This window comes from Lottia gigantea (genome assembly GCF_000327385.1).
Source record: "Lottia gigantea unplaced genomic scaffold LOTGIsca_7, whole genome shotgun sequence".
Taxonomy (NCBI): Eukaryota; Metazoa; Mollusca; class Gastropoda; family Lottiidae; genus Lottia; species Lottia gigantea.
Window position 1 is genome coordinate 4,429,007 of NW_008710370.1, and position 22,273 is coordinate 4,451,279.

Here is a 22,273-nt window from a genome sequence, read left to right on the forward strand (position 1 = left end):
AGATACGTTAAAAGGGCACGTTTCTCTCAATTTTGGTGTATAGTTTTCACAAAAAAGCGGAATGTCCCTTGTAAGCATTGTAAAAGTGTGCCGTATACAGTTCTTATAAACCAGCTTCCAAGGCTCACGACAGATTGTTTTACATTATTTTTTTTTAATTAAATTTTATTATTTCTGATGCTCTGATTCGTGTATAAGCTTAGCTTAATATTACACAATCGCATTACTTTTCACCAAAAAATGAATTTCATATTTGGCAATATCTTTAAGTAACTTAACAGAAAATTACCTTTATGGCATATTGGATCGACAACTTTCGTGTCTGTGATGTTAACAGTTTCTGTAAAATAAATTTTTCACATTAAAAAAAAAAAAAAAAACAATAACGCGGTCGCCTACACAGCCACAAATTTCAAGGCAGCTTTATCCTTTCTCATAAGCGAGCTTATTCCTGCATCTATACTACATCTTATGACCTCTAATGGAATGGATCAATGGACTCCGTCTAATATACATATGCTTTAGACTGCATATCGCGTCGATTGACATGTATGACAAAAGCTGTTTAAATCGAGTGCCTTTGCTTTACGAAAGATCGCACGAAAAAGGGTATCCAATGTTTTGTGTCTAGAGAGAGAATAGATGCCATAAATGCGTTTGCAATGCTCGGTACTATGCTACACATGCACTACATCGTGAAATTCAGTGAAGCTCGAAGATAGCTGATGCAATTACAGATGGTGCTGCATGATATATTATAAGCAGGTGTATTTTGGGAATATTCAGTGGTTTTTGTACGAACTGAGAATCCACGACTTCTTTAGATAGGCGCTGAGTTAGTGTCTAAAATATTGACCCACAGGAAAAATCCCTCCCTGTCTCACGAAATCGTCTGACGTGCTCCTTTATGTTTATCATCAAATCGTAGTAAAATTGTCAGTGTTTATTTAAAAAATTTTATATGAACATTTTTCTAAAAAAAAGGCTTACAATTTTGATATAGATTTTCATAGCTTTGTTTACTTATTCCTCCATTGACAAGGCTTAATTGTCGAATCGATTTTTTTTATAGACTTGCCCAATAAAAATACATGTATTGCTAATGTAGATGTAGTACTGTTAGTACAAATCATACATTAAATGTTTGCACCTAGTTAAACCAAACATGAGTCGACAGACGCTTTTATCCTACTGACTTAATGTTAGTAACGACGAATATAAAAATAAATCTGGAATTGGTTATCTTTTACCTGGTTTGAAACATTCTGGGCTCAATGTTATATCATCCAGTGCAATATCACCCTTACTCGTCAAATATCCAACAAATCCAGTAAACCGCAACACAAATCTGCAAATATAATGACTCATACAATAATATTACAGGAAACGTTAGATTGATAGAATGTAATTGACCAAAACTCACGCCGTACTGCCTGGGTTGAATAAACAATCCTCATTAGGGCCGTTTAATTGCAAATCGGAGACTAGGAGTATTGGCAACGTAAGCGAACTCACTGAACAAGATTAGGTTCGTCGAATCATTTTGGATGTACTATTTCCCATTTTAGCAAGTTTATGTATGGTGTAAGAAAAGACCATGGTTGAAGACAACATCCCATCCTCGACCAAAATACGTCGAGCTGATTTGTTGCTACCAAAGCGGCTCTACTTATGAAATATTAAAGAATAGTGGTACATAACCATGTTATACTGTAGGTTTTGTTGTACTCAGAGAATCTGTGCCAAATACATTAATTCTAGAGCCATTACATATGATTAGTATTACTCTTAGGAGCCTTATTGTATTATGTTTATCAGTTCACAAATGAAGACGTGATTCATATACTTTATAAGATAATTTCATAATTAAAGCCTGGGGCGTATGTTTATAAAAAGCTAGTAGAGACCAGAATAAAAATAGAATAAACAAATTATGGCGTACTTTTCAGTTATATTAACAAGTGGTATAGCTTCGAAAATCCATTCATTTCTCTTTACTCGTCTAGTTCGACTCCAAATCAGTTTCATAGTTTTTATGTCTGGATCACATACTTTGCGTACTTCCAACTGCAATCGGAATACGTGTTTACCGTACATATGATAATGGAAACGCACCTGAAATCCAAAAGGTGGGGTATGAGTTAACGAGCATGGTTGTTTAAATATATTGCATTACCGACTTGAAATTTAGACTGCGAGACTGTCGTAGGTGCCTTGTTTACGTTCCAAAGTACAGTTATTGCCGATATGATGAAAGAAAAGAAAATACCCTCTTCAAGACAATTTGTTAATAATTACTTCAAAAATGACTGGTTGGTGGAAATTTAATATGGGCCATTTTTTTTACTACGCAGCGTCAAATGGGTCCCCTTTAAAAAAATTGTTTGCATCCTCAATTTTATCATCACTATATTTCTAACAACTTAAAAAATATGAATATAATACATTTTTGCCTCAAAATATGTTTCAGAATGCACATAATCAATTATACTTTGGACAATTTTATTGGGAGAACCCTCTCAGACGCTCCATGAGACTATGATGACTCCTCTGCATTTTTGTATCACCAATAGCGGGAAGCTGGCATTGTACAGAGGCAAACAATTTATGTACTAATTGAGTTAAAGAATAACATTTAAACTCTTGAAATATAAATGGCCAAGTAAAAAAATATTTTACCTTGCAACTGCCATCGTTAAAATATGGCGGGTCAAATAAGGCACTTTCTAATATGGCTTTTTCTCCTGCCTTCTGATTGCTGGTTCTCATGTATACATAATTACCTAAATGTATTATAATCAAACTATGAACAAAAATAAACGAACAGTTAAAGACGCATATCTGTGACAACAAAATACAGATGTTGGGCTACATACAGTTCTGTACGGCTGTGATCGTCCATTATCGATTTTAGCTGACACAACCTACTTTTTCGACAACTGAGGAATAGTCAGTAAAGAGTGAACTAGCATTGCAATGAATATGCAAGTACAAGCATTTTGTGATACTAGTGTCACTACGTTTCAGAAAGTCAAGTTCATGCGATATGCCTTCATTGGGCATCATCAAAATCTAGTATATCTCCTAATGTGATTCGTATCATATGCAGCCACCATTAAAAACTATCAATTTTCTGACGTACCACTTTTATCGTATAATGATGTGGTATGATCATGTTTTGGTCCCATCATGGAAGGTGCAACACCACTCGCCAATTCCCATTGTACAGTAGTTGATGGTAAGTTGTGCCACCAGCATCCACCACCAACAAAGTTACATTCTTCAAATGTAACCTTAGCAAAATCTGGTAATTTTTCTGAAAGGCAATCATCGCTTTAAAAATTACACGCCAACCCAATGGTCCCCTTAAACTACACATAACATAAAATATATTTATACAAACAAATGCCATTGTTAAAATTCCGTACTCTTACTACCGACTCTGTGGGTTTTATTTATGCATCTAATCATGTTTAATGCCTCTTGGCAACAAGCTTGGAAGATTCCTCAAACGTTATTTATGGGAAGTAACTCGTGATCGATTGCAACAGATAATACCAAGATTACAAAAGTAACAGGGAGCCGCGGTGGCTCAGTGAGTTAGACGCTTGCTCGCTAACCCGAAGGTCCAGGTTTCAATTCCGGCATAGGTCGAAATATTTTTGGATTTTCATCCCGGCTTCCCCTGTCAGTGATGCAATCAAGAAGGGCTGACATGGTAAAGCGTCCAGTCGTTCGGACCGAGGCCCCGTGTGCTACAGGCTGTGCACGTTACAAATCCCTCGAAAGTCAGAAATCGAAAATATTTTCCTCACTACACCCTGCATAGTGCTGCCCGTCTTCATTAGCCTACACGATGCAGAAAAGTAGGACGTAAAACTACATACATTTCATTTACAAAAATTACAGCCTTCAAGGTTTCATTGTCTACGTTTTCAATTAATGTAGGTAATTTCGAGTACACGTTACATATTTATGTTAAGCTATAGAATATAGCACATTGGCTTTTTGATATTGTACTTGTTTTGTGGGGGGTAAAATTTGCCAATCTGATTGAAACAACTAAAAGCGTCGCATAATCTGAGGATATTTGTCACTAACAAAAAGAGATTCCAATTATGTAGTGTTTTTAGTCTTCTTGCAAGTAGAAGAATTTTTACTCCATTTGAAAATACATTGAAAGGCTTTGTTAAGGGTAATCCTATACAATCAGTAAATTTATTGAGAGAGTCTGGAACTTTTAAATTCGACTAATTTCAAGTGGTCATAAACCGATTATCCAGAATTTCAAACAATTTCAAAACACGAAATTTGTTTTTTGATATATAATTGATATGACATGATCTTTAGAGCGAGGGTAAATTGACACAAATCTTTGCCAATTACGTACGTTAATCAGAGAATGACATTTCCAAGGTTGTTATCAGGACGCCAAACGACAGAAATCAATACAGAAAATTATAGTTCTTTAAATCATAAATGTGTGTTATATTCAAATAACTGTCAAGTTTATAAATAATCAAATAAAACGTGACTCTAATGAAGTCAAAGATTTAAAAATTGGTCAATACAGATAATCACATAAACTTTTAATGTAAACTCGTGCATGTACTTTTAACCAGCTATCTTTCGAATCAGAGGCCAAAAATCATGTGACATCACAATAAGCATTGCGCTCGATTGTCTTTTATTAAAACAGAGACAAACAAAACCCAGTTGCTCAACCTATAGGGACTGGTTGAACCATATGAACGGGCCCCATCCCTAGAAAATAAATACAAATTCAAATAAAGGGAAAATATTATGTCCTTATTGAGACTTATGACTGCCCATAAGGGCCCTCATACATGAATATTTCCCGGCCTCACTCTTCCAATTCAACCACTGAACAAACCCGGGAACTGCCAGGATAACAAATGGTTCAGTGGGGAAAAAATGATATCGATCTAAATGTTATGATCATAATTGATGCCCATTGGTGTTGTTCTTTTTTAAAAAGGGCATTGTGATTTTTATTTGTAGGTTGCGTACTCAAATCTATGAAAACTATACATCGTTACTTATCTGAACGATATATATAAAAAAAATTTAAGCAAAAGAAACGCCTAATATTTACCACAAACAGTCAATGATTCGTCTTCCCCATCTGAACAATCATGATGTAAATTACATATTCTATCTTTACTAATACATAGAGATGATTGGCATCTAAACTCGTCTTTTAAACATCCAGATTTCAACAAGGCATCTGTAAGCACAAACAATGTCAATAACAAAAAATTTGACTGTTACAATAGTGCTCAATATATCAATTGTAGAGCGATATGGAAATGTTAAAACATGTAACTCAGGAGTTACAATCTAAGTGATCTTCAGACTATTGACTTTTTTCTGTCTGCGTTTCTACTTAAGTTGTACAAGTAAAACTTATTCTCATATCTACATTTCGAGAGAAGTTATAAACGCTTGTTTAAAGACGGGTGCTCATGGGCATGGTTTGGTTTTATTTGTGTTATTAACAATTGCAACAATGAAAATATGCCCATAATAATATTTTCGAATTAATATTACAACTAATATGATGGCAAAATATGGTCGTAATATGAATGGAGGAATACACCTTAAAATACGTGTGTTATGTGGATTTAAATAGATTAAGTTTAGAACCGCAAGTCTGGAGTAAATGTTACAGAATATTCATTTAAATCATGCATTCTTAAGCTCACCGATTGGTGCATAATCTAGACATGCCCCTGGAAAGATCCTATATAATTACGTTTGTCGAAACAATCCATGTAATTTTAAAGAATAGCTTGCCAGTCATGGTAACAGACGCATACTGGTAGCTGTCAAAATATTTTTGTATCAACAGTAATCCAAATATATCAGATTATATATTATAATCTCCTTCCTCTTCTGAAGTTTTTCAAATTTAGGACGATTTTTTTAAATATTTTAATCAAAATATTCAAGCCTATGAACTATAATATCGTCAACATCCCTACAAAAAATATGCCTGGGTGTCATAAAAGGTCGCTGTAGAGCGTTAAGCGAATCATTATCGAAGATGCACCCTCAATGTATGGAAATGCAAGCTTTCTTTTCTCCAAAGAGGCACTGTTCAACTACAGGGTAAACTGTTCAGTTTGAAACAAGGTTTTACTGTATCGCGTCTACAAAATATTACATCGACGGAGTGGGGTGGCCTATAAGGTTCAAGTCGTTCCCCTGAGAAGGAATTGTAGGGAAAATTCCTTTTTTTTTAGAAAATATGACAGTTTATTTAGAAAGAATCTGAAATCATAACATAAATAACAGCAATAAATTTAACAAGTAACATGTACATCTACATCATTAATGGAAACAGTTCATCGGTCCTCTCCCCAATTAATCTGGCACATCTCCTATGGGCAATCCTCGTTTGAATCTCTTTTGATAGTCGATTGGATTTTGATATTGGTTGTTCAGTATTAATAAATTAAAGTGCCAATCCATAACATTTGCATTCATTTCATTTAAGAGTGCCATTTGGGTCATTCTCGTTGCTGGTGTACAGGAAATCCTCTAAATGTTGTAAAATGATGCAAAATCAGTCTCGGGTAAAAAAAATTAGATTTGTTAATTACTTCGACCAAATATCCACTGATTTTACTATAGGCAATCTCGTTCACGGTCTTTCAAACATCAGTGTTGAATCCTGAAGCTCGTTTATCATGGTCAATATCGTTGGAGACAATAAATCTAGATTTAATCTCCCCTTTATAGTACAATTACAGCTTTGGACTCGCAGTAGACAATCTTTGGCTCCAGTGCACAATTTGAATTTCTTTCGTAAACTTGCATGTATAATTTTCTGGAAAATCCATTTGAAGGAAAACGATGTGATACTTTCTTCCATGCCGGTGTTTTGTCGCTGTAAATACACATGCTTATTTTGCTTTTACGAATGTGCATACGAGGAAAATAGGTTTTTGGCAGTTATGAATATTCAGTGTATCTTCAACACTTCGATCATTTTTTTTTATAGAGGATATCTCTTTGAACCGGGTTCCATGAAAAATTCTAAATTCTGGTTTTTCCGTCACAATACTGTGTAATTCCGTCACACAATTTCTTTCTAGGGCATATTTAGCATTTACATATGATGCTAGTTTTGGCATGATGCATGGGTGTATTCTTTAATCATTTTAAAGCAATGCAATTATAGGGTAGACTATATTATGAAGGCATCAACATAGAGAATAAACAACAATGTCTCCAAGATGGAGGTAAATGTATTAAAAAATAAATATTAGTCCTTAAAGCCTACAAAACTAGTACACTTCAACACAATCTTGATTCCGCTGTTGGCTAAAATCGAATGTGAAATATATGTGCCATAAAACACATAAAACATAAAGACATTGGATATGAACGTTGTTTTAAACCGTCAACAACAGAGTTTATTACATTTGTTCGAACGCATTATTCACTTAATATCGAAACTTAGTGTACACGGTACCTTATGACTATTCCCTTAAGACTGTTGCGATGTTAATTTTCTTAAAAACTGTAAAAGACAAGCTTATTTTCTTGGAACTAGAAAGAAATATTATTGTCTGGAAGCCTTGTGTGATACAAGATCTTTCGGGTAAGGGTTCCTGAATATATTAAATAGAAACCTTGCGAATGACAAAATCAAAGCAGAGAGTATTTCAGCTTTCTGCATTGACCTTTGTGACAATTTGACATGTTGTTTTTAAGGTTTCAGCATAATTGTTTCACATTTTGTTTTTTACACTTTTTAAACATACTTTTTTCTATCAATTCTTAATTTACTTCCTGTACTTGAATGTTTACAAAATTGTGTATGTGTAGCGAGGACATCGATAGAATTATTTTACACCATTCCTATTTTCAGCAGGGCGACTGTGGTTCCTGCAATTTCAAAATAAGTGCTAATTATGCTTTATCACTTAAGGCCTTCGTTATTAGTGACGTCATCGAACACTTAGTTTTAGAGAAATTGCGGAACCACAGACGTCTGATTATTGGAAAGGTGCAAATTAGTGCTATGAGTGTCCCAGATACACACCAGAAAAATTAGAAGATCTCTTTTTGACTGTAGTATTCTCAGAACAGAAGATGGTTATCTGTATAATTTTTCCTAAATATGCTTCATATTAAATTGAAGAAAAAGTATAACTTAAATCACTGAACGTAGACTATTGATATAAAATGGCAATGGCCTTTTCGTCCAATTATTATACCATTGCGAACGAGCCTTGCGTGGAAATTTTCAATATGAAGTATACTGTAAGTAGCTTTAATAAAAAGAAACCATATCCGTTAATTCGAACTCATTATTTTGTCTTTCTGCATGACTTACGAGAAATGAGAATGCCATAACATATTGAATTTAAAAACGACTGTGGCATTAATTCTAGTTGTAAGCTTTGGATAAATTATTCGTTTGAAGATATATATATACACATGTACATTTTTCATATTCCCACAGCAGAGGAAATTAAGACAAACTTGCTTGTGACACAACCAACATTTTGTTTCTTGGGAAGAAATCTGATTCTTGTTTTAAGCAATACTACCTCTTAGAATGGACATAAAATATGAAATCTTAGTTTCGGTCAAAAAGAGGTATATATTCATCACAGGTGTCATGAATATAGAATAGAATCTTAAATGGTATATCCGTTAAACTAAGTAATTATTGAAAAACGCTTCTAAGCAAGTTTCCAAATTACTTAGTTTAATGGATTATTACCTCGTTTTAAGTATTTTAAGGGACTCTGTCGTATTGTTTTGACACCACGTAAGTTCTCTGATGAACAAAGACATTTTGGTCAAGCTTTAAATTTGCCTTGCCTATTTTTCTTGGTCAAATCATGCTAATAGTTTGATTAATTGATGTCTAACGAATAAATCAAGTACTCCTCAGCGCTAGGATTTGTAGAAAAGCTTGGAGATCAAATTTACTGAAATCCGATTAAAAAAGCTTGTTTACTCACTGACTAAAATAGATTGTGATAATCTAGACACATTTTCACATAAAAAAATAATTAGCCAAACCATATTTAAGAGATATATTTGTAAGTTAGAAGTCATGTAATTAAATACACTGTATATTTAGGCACACATAGAGTTATCTCCCTTATGGAAATTGTACGACCTGATAATCTTATCTTATTAAGTGACCGCTAAATCATTGGAAGGTTTGTTCCTACTTTCCCGGCAGATTACCCGGATTAAATTTTTCTAATTTGGGTTATACGGATTAATCAGATTAGGGCAATATTAGGGATATAAACCATGTTCACCTCCACCCAAATGTTAAATATAATTTTAAAATTGAATAAAGTGAGTGAACACTATCAGTGAAGCATGTGTTTAACGACGGACGTAGTATTTCACTATTACTATCTATTATCTCCTTGCATTATGGCAAATGTACAAATGAATGTGCGATTTGTTTCAAAAAGACGTGGTGGTCAGAACTTCTGCTACCATGGTCATAAATTCGGCATAAAGAGTAGGAGTGAAGAGAAATTGCACTAAAGATGTTGCAAGTCCACCTGTATCAATAAATACATCCAGTGGAATAGTGACAGATATCCAGAACCATATGGCTGCTTCACACTGCTTTACTCCAGTAAAAGACATGGCTAGAGCAGATTGTAGAACAATTCCATCCATCTAACAGGAGGAAATAATAAGTCCTATTTTTTTCTTTTTATTAGAACTGCGAGCTGTCCAAGAATCTTTTTGGCCATATTCATTCTAACCTTTCTTTCTTTTTTCAGAACTGCAAGCTGTTGAAGACCCATAGCAGCTTATACAGAGCAATAGCCAAAGAACTCCCTACTCTTTCTCTTCGACGATCTGACATCAACCTTCCCAACATGTACAAGGCAATAACGGCGAAGACTTCCTGATACAACAAGATGACGATTTACTTATTTTCTTAACAACTGAAAACTTTGTCCGGCTCTGAGGTCTTGTTTTGTGATGGTACTTTTACTGTAGTTCAAGAAGTGTTCCACCAACTTTATTCTGTTCACGGTCTTGTCAAAGGAAAAATGCTTCCTTTAGTGCAAGACAATGATAGAGTATGGGGATGCTGTCTCCCATCTTGTTGGCTTGTAATGTTGTGTAAATATATATGAAATTAATAAAATATCGGCTCATTAGTAGAATTTTATCTGCCCTAATCCAAATAATCCGTATAACCCAAATAATACGGATTAGAAAAATTTAATCCGGATAATCTGCCGGGAAAGTGGGAACACCCCCATAGGAATCCTAATAAGCCAATTACGAGTTAATTATTGACTTCTTAGTAATGTGACATACGAACCAACATATTACGAGAATATCAGTCTGATACTTGAATGGTGGATCCTCCTGGGTAGAACTATAGAATGAGGAAGGTCATAAGACATCATGATTAACAAAACACCATACCTTTTTCGCAGTTGCTCATAAATAATTCATCAAGAGCTATGTAAGAGTCACCATAAGGAACGTGGGCTATGAGTACTACTTTGAAGGGGTCTGTTAAATTTGCTATCAAGATTGTATAGTTCTCCCACCTGAAAAGATAAAAAAGAAAGCAAGGCAATTAAGACCCGTTACTATAGTGGTAGTGGTAGAAAGTACAAAGTTCTCAAATATTTTCCGATTTGTATGATTTCGATGTCTATCAAAACCGTGTAATTTCCATTAAGACTTGACAGGAACAGAAAATTCAATTTGAATTTAAATTCGAATTTTTGGAAAGTATGATAACCCAATCTCGTGACCTTGACCTAAGTCCGTGGTTCTCAAAACGGGATCGCGATATCGGCTGTTGGTCGCTGGGTCAATCTCATGTCGATTTTGTTTTTTTTCATCCTGACTCAGTGGCTATCTACCGAGAAGTTAATAACAGTTGGTTCTGGCGCCTGCTATTTCCTGGAAAATTACTGTCTCGAATATTTTTTTCCAGATGAAATTGCTCATACAATTTTCCTTTTTAGCCTGTTTGCCCTCGGGTCACTTGGATATTGCATTTTAAATATAATTGCTTCTGACCTATTAGTGTTTATAAACTCACCAAAATGTCTAAGTTGGGAGAAGATGCCTGTAAGCGGAATCTCCGCATAGCATCAGAAGAGGAATTATTTTCACCTACAAAACGGTCTTTTTAAGAATATGATCTCGACGACCATATACAGAGGTTGAAACGATCAACCAACCAACTCTCACAAACTTCGAGGAAAGGATTTTGAATTTTTTTTTAGCTCCAACCGTGAATGATATTACGTTACGTAACATCATAATAACTCACAGGGTTGTAAAGGCCCCCGATATCAATAAAACAAATTCTGAAATTGCTTTGGGCCAGTTCACGCACAACACGCAACTGCTGTTATATGGACAGTTAGAAAAAGGTGACGTCCTACAAAAGGAATTATTGACTACGTTTACGCTTAAAGTCACTTCGAAGGTAGAGATATCTACACTATTATATAATATCACTGTCAATGAGATGAAATTTACAACATGTTCAAATGCGAAATTAGTTTCCGTGCGGTTCAAGTCAAACGCAAAAGGCATGTCCTAAATCAGGTCACGTTCCCCTCATAACCTGGGTCGCCCTATATATATTTTAATACATTGTGATATTTTTAGTTTTCATTATTAGGTTGTCAATAGTTACCATCGTCTGCTATATGGGATAAAATCTTCAATCTATTTTCAAATTTGAGAGTCGTATCAGTTTTATTATATACTGTTTACAGAAAATTTATCAACAACTGGTACTATTAATCCGTATATTATTTACATGTGAACATCTTTCGGAGCAGATCTGCTTCATAAGACTTTCATTGAAAAAGAGAATCGACCTTATTCAAACATCTACACTATTCAATAATTAATGATTTTATCTCTCAACCTATGGCAAACTTCCACCTTCAATATACCTGAGTAAGACCATGATTGATCATGTGATCATTATTATGTTCAACCACCATGTTTTGTAGTATAAAATATATAAAAACCGGTTTACTTGTAAATACTTTCCCTGCTTCAAATGCAATTAATGTGTGTCAAAAATGGGGTGGAATAATATCTTGAGGACAGTACTGAAGATACTGAAGAAGGGATTTTGGTATTTTATCAAGAAAGCAAGAAAGAGAGGTAACAGATTACAAAATATAACAAACATAACATGTTTATATTCAACAGAAGGCACTAACAGAGGTTCAAAGCAACATTGTTCACTAATGTTAAGGCTAGAATTTAAAAATAGAATTTCGTTTAGTCAGTAATTTGTTCTCATCCGGATACTAGTACTTCGAGACTGGATGACTGACTTGAAAACGACAAACGAATGTGTATGTCCTACTTCGAGATTACCGTGTGAGAAATTATATTCATTGATGAATTTGTGCACAACAAATCTATAATTTTCAAAACAAAGAAACGAGCATTACGTTCTTTGTTTGATATTATGAAGGTCACTGAATGTAATGAACAACGCCTTGATAGTATTTGTAATATAAAAAATAAAGTTAAGTATATGCAAGACACTCGGTGAACCCACTGAACCGATCAGTTCTCTTTCAATTGGAGGTAAATATTGCCATGTATACTGACAGTATATGTAGAAAATATGTCCCATTTTTCTCGATGGCTTTTGACAATAGGTGATGATGTGAAACCATAATAAGTTGTTTTTGTGATCACATAACTTTCCTACGTATGATCTAGCCAAGTTAAAATTTGCCTCGTGCCCATTTTCGTGCCTGATCCATACTAATAAGCAAGTTTGTTTCCTAGTAATTGTCCAAGACATCCATGTTAAACTCCTTGCTCTCGATCGTCCAGAGTGGATGTGGTGATGACTGTCGAGGCCTCGATGAGCAAAACTACAAACACAAATTCTATTTCACGAGTACATCATATTGACAAAACTGTCCTTTTTAAACCGAGCTGTATACTTTTTTGAGAGAGAGAGCTTAAGATTATTATAATAAAAAATTAAAATGCATAGCACTTAGAATTAGATATTATACTTGTAACTATATATTAGAAAATTGAATTAATGGTAACGGATTAATATAGCATATGATTAAGTTTATATATATATTTGTGTATACAATTTGTAATTTATGAAGACAATTTGTATATAAAAAAATATAAATCAGAAATATCATGTCCATGGTAGCAGTGACCCCGACAATCTTAAATTACGCAAATAAATTAAGACCTGATTTTTAAAAAAAAATTCTGCAATGTTTTCTCCAGATTTTTTAATTATTAGAAAAAATATATGTATTCTACTGAAAGTACATTTTAAGATTACTGGAGAAAATGTAACTTTGGCATATAATCGAATATGAAATTTGATAATCCAAATTTGAAATTCCTAGCGACGATAATCGATTATTTCGATCATCTTACCCGGCCTTAGCCTACTTGTGATATCATTTTACAACAATTGTAGGTGTGTGGTTATTGCTGTTTTTAGTGTTGTCAATAGTCACACTTTGGAGAATTGTCCCTGGTGATTTTGTCTGCCCGCCGAATATGGTTTGTATATGCATCAATTTACGAATTGGTCGTTTAGGAAATCGCATCTACAAGTTTGCAGCTGCTTACAGTCTTGCCAAAAGTAAAGGATTTAAATTATTCATATCTGATGGTGAAGAAGATTTAATTGAAATGTTTCACCTAGAAGGTAGATACGAGTCCACATGGAATAGATGTAACAATCTCTTCACTATTAACGAAACTGATTGTTGTAAATATTCATCAAAAATTGAAAAGAGTATATCAGTTAATACAAGTATCACTTTAAAGGGATATTATCAAAGTTTTAAGTATTTTGAACGCCATAAAAATGAAATTAAAAGAATCCTAACAATTCGTGAAGATATTTTAAATTATGCTAGAAAAAAATTAGACAACATGTTGCAGGACAAATACATGTGTAATACGAAATGTAAAAATTTTCGTCGAACACTAGTTGGTATTCATGTCCGACGTGGTGATTATAATTCAAACAAAAGTACTGAATTCGGCTACCGCTCAGCACCAAAGGAATATTTATTCAGAGCACAGGACTACATGAGTAACCACTTCTCGAATGTTACTTTTATTGTATGTTCAAATGATATAGAATGGACAAAAACTGTTTTCCAGAATCAGAATGATGTGATTATCCCGCCTTCTGATACACCTCAATTAGACATGGCTTTATTAAGTCTCATGGACCATACAATTATAACAGTGGGCACTTACGGGTTTTGGTCTGCTTGGCTCAATCAAAATAATGGAACTGTGATATATTACAAAGATTTTTTCGAACCAAATTCCACCTACGGTAATCAAATAAATATCTCGGACACATATTATTCACACTGGATAGGGCTTGAAAGTTAGCCAACCATTTTGTCTGAGATGCCTGGACTAAATATGTATGTATCGTGTTCTACGCTAGTCTTAGTATCAATTATTGCTTATGTGTTTCCTTACATGTTATTTATCCAAGACGCACAACTTTCAGATATGCATGTGGACGAAATATTTGAAAAAGTGAAATTTATTGTTTGAGGTATATATGTGAAAAAGAGAATCTGTATTCATATGTTATGCGTTTAATGCTTACACATTAGAATTCCTCATAATGGCGTTATTATAACGTTATGTAAATTTAATTATGACTATGTAATGTCTTCTTGAGACGACTATTGAATCATGTAGGAGATAAGTTTTGATGTTATTTCCTCAAGTTATCTATTTTTTTTATAAACTATTATAACTATTATTTGATATCTTTTATATTTATACTTTTTATATCACATATAGTGAATTATTAACCTTATTTGTTAATATTCATTTGATATTTAATCAGATTGAACTGTAAATTCGACTCAAATCTTCTATCCCGTACTGAAATCCAGCAACGCCCTCACAACTGCAATTTTTTACTAAAAACATGGATCAATATGGCTATCTCAAACAAATTCCACTGCATTTATCACAATATCCCTGGCCTGATAAAATTTGTGTCATTTGTAGCGATAACTAGTATATTATGTATAGGATAAAGCACGGCCGAGGGTTTATAAAATATTTTCCGAAGGAAAGGGTTTCAAAATTTAAAAACACGAAGCAAGACAGTGTCCTTATCTACAAAAGACTCGTTTGTTTTTGTTTGGAAAAATACTAAATAATAATGAAATAAAGAATGCTACCCGTATCTTCACGACTCGGCCAGCTAATCAAATGGCGACTGGTGAGCTAGACTCACTATTTGTTAGGGCTAGGGTCCTAATATACACAATCTATTATAAAACAAAACGTATCGCTCGAAAATATCTTGCACGTGCAAGTGTCAACCGTAGTTGTCAACCAACGAGCTCTTAAATGTTTAACATTGAGTAAGAAATAGCCAGAGGACAGGTTCTACTCGGACAGAGACCGGTGGATAAATCACAACTTGGGTTTTCCACATCATAATTCAGCAAGTCCAGTGGAGGTCCCTCGATCCAGTCCTCAGTTGAGGAGGCGCCAATAAAGCGCATTGGAGCGCATCTTACTCGGATCGCCAAAGGAGCGAAAACTGATCGTGCAAACTCGCAACATATCTAGGGAATAGGGTGGCGGCCAAGGACCGTTATCTGATCGTAATCGGATCGTAAGTACTCTTATGTAGCCCAATACTGAGGAGATCTTTGGCGCTCCTTCTGATCGCCGCCTAGTGTAATGTTTATCTTTTCACATCGAAAAAAATGTCTAGAGCCACGTTATGTTATCAAATATATTGGAGAAGCCTGAACAGAATTATATTTTAACTAGCAATAAACCAGACTTTATCTATAAATTTCTTTCTCTATTCAAAAGGAACTATGTTACACAGTTATCCAATCACAAACATAAAAATCCTTTCAAGGAAATTAGCTTTTTGACAAAGATTGTAGAAACCTTTACAAATATTATTAACATTATTGATATGAAATGTCCGTTCTAGTCTGTATTAAACTAGGAATTTAATGGTTTAAGAGATTCTTTAAACTAGTGACGCCGGTTACTTATCTCGACCATGCAATATTCTAGTTTTGTTCCAGAGGGTCATTTATCAAACTGATAATTATTTCTAACCGCTGTAACATATTTGTATCATAATCTGAAAGTATTGGGATTAAGCTATTGGTTAATAAAACTATTTCTATAATGATACATCCATCATATGATATCATCACTACATTTGTTAAAGGGACATTCTGCCTTTTAGTAGGTCGAAACATTTTTTGCTAAAAACTATACACCAAAATTTAGAGAAATGTGCCCCTTAACGCATCTGAAAATTTTAACGTCAAAAAAATATAAATCCAGCCAAATAAAAAACAAAATATTTAAAAACTGTTAGAAAACTATTGTACGAATTTGAGTAAAATAAACGCCTAATTGTAGAGAAATATGTCTCCTACGTATTCGTAAAGTGTTAACTATGAGTCATTAACGAGCCAAAACTGGTCGAACTGCTTAATTAACAATTAGTACCCTCCGTTTTTAATTAACCTTTTTAAAACAAATTCAGTTTGATCAAGAAGATGCATATTCCAGAAATTTTTCAGGTAAAGATTACAAAGATTTCGATTGTAAAAACATCAAGAAACTGAATGTCCTTTTAACACACAACTATTGTCTGAGCAAAGTAAAATATTTTACATGAATTTTTTCTCTATCTTCTAAAGACAATTGGAATTTCAGTCTCAAAATAATAATACTGTCAGTCTTGTGTTTTAGCATTGATAAAAAATATTTTTTTGTAACTTTACATTGAAGAGAAACATTTTTCTCTCCTAGAAATTGTAACCAAAAAAGGCCTAAATTTTGGCTGAATATTGTCCTCTGTAAAAACAATTGTTGAAGACATAATGTGTGCTCATGCTTATATTTTTATCAACTGGAATACTTTCTTAAACCAATAGGACTATTATTAAGGTGCTATTCAAATTCTCACAGAAATAGTCGACAAAATTCAAATTTTTTTTTTACTTTGCTTGGACAATAAGAATGGTGTATTTCAACAAGACAATAGGGCTTGATGATGTTTCATCGCATGTTCACAAATATGTTCATCCTTCCTTCCTTTTCTGTGAATAGTTAAGGCATATGTTAGGGAAACAATTGAGCAGAGAGTTGCGTTCATGCTTAACAATTGACACTTACCCCTCAGTGTGGTTCTTTATAGATCCAATGTTAGACAAAGAGTGCGATGACGAGCAGTTTTTCTGTATGTAAATCCCTATACTTTCTTGTTGAGATTTCCCGTTGATGACGGCACTAAACTCAAGACTACAGTTTGGACCACTGGCACCAAAACATGGGCTAATCATAAACTCGGTTGCTCCTTGTTGACTGTATACTGTATCTCCTATAGCTATAGCATAGTGTCCTAAAAATATAAAAAGAAGATTTTTGAGTCAATATAACCAAGAATAGCTTTCAATAGGGAGCCAGTGACAGTTGTGAACAGTTCACATAACTAACTTTTTTTTATATAGCTATAGCATAGTGTTCTCAAAATATAAAAAGAAGATTTTTGAGTCAATATAACCAAGAATAGCTTTCAATAGGGAGCCAGTGACAGTTGTGAACAGTTCACATAACTAACTTTTTTTTATATAGCTATAGCATAGTGTTCTAAAAAATAAAAAGAGAAGATTTTTGAATAAATATAACAGAGAATAGCTTTCAATAGGGAGCCAGTGACAGAACAGTTCACATAATGAACTTTTTTATATAGCTATAGCATAGTGTTCTAAAAATAAAAAAAGAAGATTTTTGAATAAATAAAATAGAGAATGGCTTTCAATAGGGAGCCAGTGACAGAACAGTTCACATAATGAACTTTTTTATATAGCTATAGCATAGTGTTCTATAAATAAAAAGAGAAGATTTTTGAATAAATATAACAGAGAATGGCTTTCAATAGGGAGCCAGTGACAGTTGTGAACAGTTCACATAACTAACTTTTTTTATATAGCTATAGCATAGTGTTCTAAAAATAAAAAGAGAAGATTTTTGAATAAATATAACTGAGAATAGCTTTCAATAGGGAGCCAGTGACAGTTGTGAACAGTTCACATAACTAACTTTTTTTTATATAGCTATAGCATAGTGTTCTAAAAATAAAAAGAGAAGATTTTTGAATAAATATAACAGAGAATAGCTTTCAATAGGGAGCTAGTGACAGAGCTGTTAACAGTTCACATAATGAACTTTTTTATATATAGCTATAGCATAGTGTTCTATAAATAAAAAGAGAAGATTTTTGAATAAATATAACACAGAATGGTTTTCAATAGGGAGCCAGTGACAGTTGTGAAGAGTTCACTTAACTAACTTTTTTTTATATAGCTATAGCATAGTGTTCTAAAAATAAAAAAAGAAGATTTTTGAATAAATATAACAGAGAATAGCTTTCAATAGGGAGCCAGTGACAGAGCTGTTAACAGTTCACATAATGAACTTTTTTATATAGCTATAGCATAGTGTTCTAAAAATAAAAAAAGAAGATTTTTGAATAAATATAATAGAGAATGGCTTTCAACAGGGAGCCAGTGACAGAGCTGTTAACAGTTCACATAATGAAACATTTTGCACTCTTAATGATTGACTTCAATATTCCACATGTGGAATAAACACTGTCAACCCCCTTCTAAACCTCCGCCCCTCGCAAATCTACTATTTGCCTTTGTAAATTGTCAACCGTTTTGACCACATTTCAGAGATGAAGAGAAATAGAGAAAATCTACTACCAAAAAGTGAAAAGATTTAGTAAACTCGACGTGACACAATTTGGATTTCAGTTTCACAAGCAAAAACAATATTAAACATGTTATTGTAATTGGATAAGCTTATACTTTATGAAAAAATATCATTACCTTTTTTTTATCGTGTAAAAGATATCATTATTAGTATCCTTAAAAAGCCCTAGAATTAATGATCGATCGTCCATCGTCACCAAAACTACAAATGATATGAACAGATATTACTTCCTGATATGAAGATTGTGAAGTGTCAGTCTATCATTCCCCTCCCCTCCTTAGTTTTTATAATATATTTTTATACTAATAAATAGATGAATCTTTTGCCGATGACAGTGGAGTACATTTTAAATTGTACAAATTCCATCTTCCAGTCGGAAATAGCAATTAAGTATTTTGTTCTATTCTAGGCATTTGGGGAGAATCAAAACCTCCCTTCCCTGACATGTACAGAGTGCCAAGTGCAAATACGACTGAAATCTACAGAGTGCCAAGTGCAAAAACGACTGATATCTACAGAGTGCCAAGTATAAAAACGACTGAAATCTACAGAATGTCAAGAGCAAAAACGACTGAAATCAACAGAGTCCCAAGTGTAAAAACGACTGAAATCTACAGAGAGCCAAGTGTAAAACCGACTGAAATCTACAGAGTGTCAAGAGCAAAAACGAAAACGTTTCAAACTAATTCTTATTTACAAAATATAGATAAATATTCCAAATATAATTCATCAAGTGGAGCTCGATTACAGTTCGTACTGTTGACGGTGTTATCGAATGTTGGCATCCTTTTTGGGAGCTCGAGTGGGTACTGATGCACATTTGATGTATTAATTGCAAGACTGTCATGGTGGTTATTTTTTAAGTAATAGTTAGATCGTACTAACGTACAACGTTAGTTTTTAGGAAATGGGAGGGGGATGAAGCGAATTTACTTAAGAACCAAAAGTTAGCGGACAGTCCAAATGTCATATGATTGTGAAATTCTTGACAATTAAGACAGCCACGGAATTGCTTAATTACTAGTAAAGAAGAAATCAACTAAGTAAATTGGGATCATTAATGTCCTGGTGATTGTCAATAGACACCAAACTCCGACCTTTAAAGCGTTCCTTCATAAAATCCCATACTATTAATGAATACAGAATAGGATTAAACCCTTGGCGTTAGCAATATCCGGTCTATTTCGAAATAAAACTGAGTCATCTAGCTTTGTATCTTTACATGTATTTTTCCTTTTTTCCACTTGGAATATTTACGTTCAGATGTATTGTCTTACGTGGTATTGGTACGGATAAATATCATTGTAAGAATCACGTAGATTTCCAAGTGGAAATACTTGCCCGTCTTCATAAGCCCACACGGTGCAGAAAAGTAGAACGTAAAAACTCTATTCATTTAATTTCTTTTTAAAATATATACAATATATCATATGACTACACGTACACGACCTTGGCTGACATTGATTTAAGTAATCGGAGAATTATTTACAGCATTTTGTACTCCATACTACTCGAGACTGGGGACATCATTTTCAAGCAAACTAGGGTTTGGGGACACTTACAAAAACAGGTTGAAAATTACGGCGAACGAGTCCGCACACTATCACGTCATTTGCGGGGTTACTTTCAAAATAATGGTGGTCGTTTGGCCCAGGACCAGCTGATAGACCGGGTGGAAGTAATACTCAATTCTTATCCTTCTAATAATATAAGAGCAAAAAGGGCAACAACGAGTTACATAGGCTATATTAAAACCCTTCATGCAACAAGTAATCATAATTGACCGAACGTAGACTTCTCTTATATTTCACTTGATTTATTTGTGGACAACGATTCCCTCCCGAGTGAAAATATTTGTAGACTATAATGGAAAACATGAAATAGTTCTCGTATTTACATTTCATCATCGAAGCCCATTTTAAATAAATATTACGGGTAATATACTAGAAGTGAAGTATATAGAACCGATCAGTAAAGTAAGCAAGGTTAATAAGCTGCTATCATGAAGTGGTCAGAAGACGGAGGTGAAAGCACTACAAGTTTGTGATAAGATGGCTTTGTTTGTAAAATGATATACGGGTATAGCGATATAATCATATTGCTAGACATAAATAGTGTCTCGTTATATTGCTATATATTACATTGACTTTATTTACAAGTATTTGATCAGTAATGCGTGATACAGGCTTCTCTCCGTAGTGTGGTATTTAAGTAAACATACTTAAACTAGAATCGACGTCGACTTGACATTTGCTGTCTGCATCACATTTGTCATTTAGATCACTCTCCGGTTCTTCTGCAATAAATCAAAAGTGCATTGGAAGATTGTTTTGTGGTCACCTACAAACCGCCACTTTAACAAGCTCAAAAGCAGTATTATGTCACCGTATATATATTCTGGAGAATGTTCTAAATGTTCTGGAAGTGACGACGTTTTAACCGTCCGGTTAATTTGATTAATTTCCAGATCGTAGAGTAAGTCATTACAAGAAGGGAATATCATTTGCATCTAAAATCTCAGCGGCTGTATTGGTTCTTACTCTTCCATGCCGATTTCGCAATTGTATGAGAAATAGCGATTGTTGCATCAATTAACCCTTCTTTATAGTCGTCCAATCAATTATCTTCAATATAATCCATCAGTGATGTTGTAGTTCAACAGAGGGGACGGGGTGCGAGTTGGTGGGCCAGTTTCTGAAATATTTCCTTAACATATGTATCTATATTGCAGATGTGACATAAACATTATTACAATGAAAATAAAACCAAACTCTTATGTGTTGAGACGCCTCCGAATGCCAATATTGCCCTGACTTCGAAATCTGTCAGAATTGAATTGGATTTAGATGGGAAGGGGAGCACTGCTGGTTGAAACCCTGTGGATGATAAAGAGTTGTTGGAAATACGGTGGTACTATTTATGATGTCGCGTTGCCCTGCCAAACTTTGCTTGTGATGCGTTGGACTTGGACATGTTTAATGTTGTACCTTACGCGAATAAGGTTGTGTCTTACTCGATCACAGCTCATATTATATTAATGACCGCTTGGATATTTCAGTTTTGATGTTCTGCAACGTGGGTATGAATACTGCAGATGATATCCATTCTTTCAATTATAGGTGCAATGAATTCACACGACAAACAGAGTTATTTCCAAAGTTCAGACACCCATATTAATTCTTCAACATCCCTCTCGTTGAAGACCCAGATTCAGTTATCTTTAACGACTTGTTTACATTTTTGGGTCAGCACGTAACGGACCGCCAAAAATAATAAGTTACGTACTTTACACTAGCATGGCTAAGTTAAAGATGGGTTCCCTTATTTTCATTCATGAAAATGGAAATGCTAATACTTATATGAATAGAGAGTAGAGGTGATCTAAAAACTTGGAAAAATACTAGTTTGTCTCACATTTCAATGATTAATGCATAATTAGTTAAATTAGAGG

The 22,273-nt window shown here is 34.0% G+C and overlaps 3 protein-coding genes across 3 annotated transcripts; 1 reads left to right on the forward strand and 2 right to left on the reverse strand.

The window, feature by feature from the left end:
• Nucleotides 1-230: 230 nt before the first annotated feature.
• Nucleotides 231-3,412, reverse strand: LOTGIDRAFT_155177 (hypothetical protein; the record flags this gene model as incomplete). The annotated part of the gene is made up of 6 exons (XM_009065674.1): nt 231-340; nt 1,251-1,348; nt 1,943-2,115; nt 2,680-2,783; nt 3,143-3,316; nt 3,355-3,412. The coding sequence occupies 6 exons, from the start codon at nt 3,410-3,412 to the stop codon at nt 231-233; spliced, it is 717 nt and encodes a 238-aa protein (XP_009063922.1).
• Nucleotides 3,413-4,720: 1,308 nt separating this feature from the next.
• LOTGIDRAFT_155178 (hypothetical protein) lies at nt 4,721-11,974 on the reverse strand (the record flags this gene model as incomplete). The annotated part of the gene is made up of 5 exons (XM_009065675.1): nt 4,721-4,764; nt 5,117-5,248; nt 8,762-8,818; nt 10,459-10,586; nt 11,961-11,974. 5 exons carry the CDS (start codon nt 11,972-11,974, stop codon nt 4,721-4,723), a joined length of 375 nt encoding a protein of 124 aa, XP_009063923.1.
• A 2,099-nt stretch (nt 11,975-14,073) lies between these two features.
• LOTGIDRAFT_88317 (hypothetical protein) lies at nt 14,074-14,415 on the forward strand (the record flags this gene model as incomplete). The annotated part of the gene is made up of 1 exon (XM_009065676.1): nt 14,074-14,415. A coding segment is annotated over one exon (342 nt), but the record flags the coding sequence as incomplete, so codon positions are not given.
• Between the last annotated feature and the right edge of the window lie 7,858 nt (nt 14,416-22,273).